Below are 3,269 nucleotides of genomic sequence, written 5' to 3' on the forward strand. Positions count from 1 at the left end.
GACCCCACTCTTAGGTTTTTAAGAAACATTATTACCTATCACCCTAAGTCTTAAAGTAACTCCAAACATGTCAGTTTGATACCTAAAATCTCGTGCATAACTTATCCAGCCTGACTATACTAACTAATCCATAAATTAAAATTATCACAGCCTTTAACCACATATCAACATAATTTATATCTAATACGAACTAAATTCTAAACTCAAATTTAATATAGCAATGCAAATCAAGCTAGAGTACCAATTTTTTTTTTTTTTTGTGTGTGTGTTTGTGTGTGGCCAGCTCAGCCTGTCTTGTGGGGGAAGGGTGGCTAGCACAGCGTGTGGTGCCAGAGATCGAACTGTGGTCTCTGCACTTGTCTAAGCTTGCCTAAGAAGGTGCTTTAGACTGCTGAGCTCTTTTTTTTTTTTAATTTTTAAATTTTTTATGAATTTAAGACAGGGTCTACGGGGTGTACAGGGTCTCACTATGTAGATCCGACTTGTAGCGATTCTGCTGTTTTCAGCCTCCCAAAGCCCTGGGATTACAGGCAGGGGCCACTGTGCCCAGTCCCAATTGTCACCTCAGCGTGCCCTGGTGACGGGGCTGGCACAGCACGCTGGGGATCATACCCCAGCAGCTGCACTTTGCCTAAGCAGGCTCTTTAGTTCGCTGAGCTATCTTGCTGGCTGTAAAATACCAATCTTAATTACCCCATTTAACATTAATCCTAAAGTATTTCTAACAGGTCTCAAGTTTATCCAGACTGACTCCAAAATTTACTTCAGATCTACTACAAATTAAAAAAAAAAATCAATCCAAATCATATCATTTACAAAATTTTTCTTAAATCCTAAATTTCCTGCTTGCCTCATAATTTTACTTAAACCGCAACCCTGCCATTCCTTACTCTTTGCTGTAACCTGAATGCTAATCCTAACCCTTTTATAACCATAATCTCAGTTCAGACTCTTTCTTCATGTCCATAATGTGCCTGGAGCAGTCTAATTTTGGCCACATCCAAACCCAACCTCTGGGGTTTTAGGAATGAGCTTAGGTGTGTTCTGGTGGCATGTGACACTTTCCCGAGGAAGAAGTACAGAGGCTACAAGGGCTGGATGTTTGCCTTGTTGGAGTCAGTCATGCTCCTACCAGAGTAGTTTCTGAAGATGCTGTCCTGTGGTCAAGGACAACAGAGAGCATCCTCAGTTGCCATGGAGAAACTTGAAGGGACAGCAATCCCTTGAAGTCTCAATCACCACCTCAGCAATTCCTGCATGGCTCTAGCTTGTTGTTGCTGGGCTATTAGCCTCTTATAAGCAGAGGTGGTAAATAAACCTATGTTACTTCACCTGGTAACATCTAAGAACTTTTATGTTTGGACTAAGGAATCAGAGACAGCCTCATGGCAACATTCTCTGGTCTTTGTCCTGGCTCTAGTTCTAGTCCTAGGATTCCTCTAGGTTTTTGCCTTCCCTTTGCTTTCATTTCTCCTTTTTGCTGTCCCTTAAACAACAAGAGACATCCAAGGTAGAGAAACCTCGATCTTTGTCCACAGTGATGGAACAATGTCCTTATCTTTGCAGAGTTAGACCTACCCAGCCTCCTGGGCCCAATCCCCAGTGCCTTGCCCTGAATGGCAGAATCGTCTCCAGGTCCTCCAGACTGCATCCTTGACCTCCTGGTTGCGGAGGCTGTAGATGAGAGGGTTGAGAGCTGGAATGACCACAGTGTAGAACACAGATGCCATCTTGTCAGTGTCCAGGGCGTAGCTGGAGCTGGGACGCAGGTACATGAAGATGAGTGTTCCATACAGCATGGCCACAGCTGTGAGGTGGGAGCCACACGTAGAGGCTGCCCGCCAACGGCCCTCTGCAGAGCGCATGCGGATCACAGCCCCAGCGATGAAACCATAGGACACAACAATAACTGACACTGTAGCTGTCTGGATGAAGCCACAGACGGTGAAGAGGAGGAGCTCGTTGAGACTGGTGTCATCACATGAGATGGCCAGCAGTGGTGGGATATCACAGAAGAAGCTGTTGACCTCCCATGAGCGGCAGAAACTCAGTTGGAAGGTGAAAATTGTGTGGATGAAGGCACTCGCTGCCCCACCCAGACCCGATGCTCCCAGCAAGGCCAGACACAGACCCCTTGACATGACTGTTGTATAGAGAAGAGGGTTTCCGATGGCCACATAGCGGTCGTAGGCCATAGCTGCCAACAGGCAACACTCTGCATCAGCCAGCCCTGCAAAGACAAACATCTGGAGGGCACAGGCCATGTAAGAGATGGTGGAATGGGACTGCAGCAAGTCCACCAGCATCTTGGGGCCGATGGCTGAGGAATAGCAGGCATCCAGCAGGGAGAGGCTGGCCAGGAAGAAGTACATGGGAGTGTGGAGCCGGGCATCCACATGGATCAGCAGCACCATTCCCATGTTTCCCAGCAGGCTCACCAGGTAGATGGGTAGGAAGACCAAGAAGAGGGTCACACGCAGGTCCCAGCGCTTTGTGATGCCCAGGAGGACGAATTCAGCAGGGACAACCCTGGCCCAAGTGAAGTTCTCTGGGTTCATCCTACTGGGTGGAGACTGAGGAAAGGCAAAACAAGAGGGAGAAAAGAGAAAGGCCATGGCCATCAAGGAGAAGGAGGAGGAGGAGGAGGAGAAAGCACCAGGACCCAGGAATCAGGCAGATGTGGGTTTTTGTCCTAACTGCAGCAAAAAATTGCTGTGTGACCTTGGACAAGTAACATCATCTCTGTTTCTAATGCTGAGGTGTCACTGTGATTTCTCCTTCAAAAAGACAGTAATCTCTGTCTTCCTTGTTTTTGTCTCCACAGTACTGAGCACATTGTCTGGCATATAAGCGAGTGCTCAGTAAACATTTGGTTAAACGAATGAATGACAATGGGATGATCATAGGTGTTGAATGGTTTATGACTTTACATATGTTCCCCTTTTCAGTTTCCCAGGAAGGAAAAGAGACAATACAATGGGCAGCAACGGTCTCTTGATCAAATGGTCAGCTAGTTACGGCCTTCCCTTGGCTGGGAAGTTGTCTTTCTGCTGGAATGAGACCTGGGAAAGGAGTGGTCGGGATGCAGGGGAGACAGCGAGGTGTGGAAAGAATGAAGCCTGTGAACACATTCCTGGGCCGATTTGTTACCTCCCTGTGCCTTGATTTTCTCAACTGTACAATAGGTGGGGAGTCGCAAGGATTTAGTGAGATGATGCTCAGAAAGCATCTTGCCCAGGGCCTCCCCTCAGCAGGCATTTAACGAGGAG

At 47.3% G+C, this 3,269-nt stretch overlaps 1 protein-coding gene across 1 annotated transcript; it reads right to left on the reverse strand.

Annotated features, from left to right (window-relative positions):
* Nucleotides 1-1,569: 1,569 nt before the first annotated feature.
* Nucleotides 1,570-2,614, reverse strand: LOC101581211 (olfactory receptor 5C1). The gene has a single exon (XM_004641604.3). It carries the CDS (start codon nucleotides 2,556-2,558, stop codon nucleotides 1,575-1,577), a length of 984 nt encoding a protein of 327 aa, XP_004641661.2. The 5' UTR covers nucleotides 2,559-2,614; the 3' UTR covers nucleotides 1,570-1,574.
* Between the last annotated feature and the right edge of the window lie 655 nt (nucleotides 2,615-3,269).

The sequence above is a fragment of the Octodon degus genome, unplaced genomic scaffold (genome assembly GCF_000260255.1).
Source record: "Octodon degus isolate 3935 unplaced genomic scaffold, OctDeg1.0 scaffold00138, whole genome shotgun sequence".
Taxonomy (NCBI): domain Eukaryota; kingdom Metazoa; phylum Chordata; class Mammalia; order Rodentia; family Octodontidae; genus Octodon; species Octodon degus.

What these genes read in the sequence shown, in the direction of transcription:
- LOC101581211 (XM_004641604.3), bottom strand. Translation starts at nt 2,558, where the DNA reads ATGAACCCAGAGAACTTCACTTGGGCCAGGGTTGTCCCTGCTGAATTC.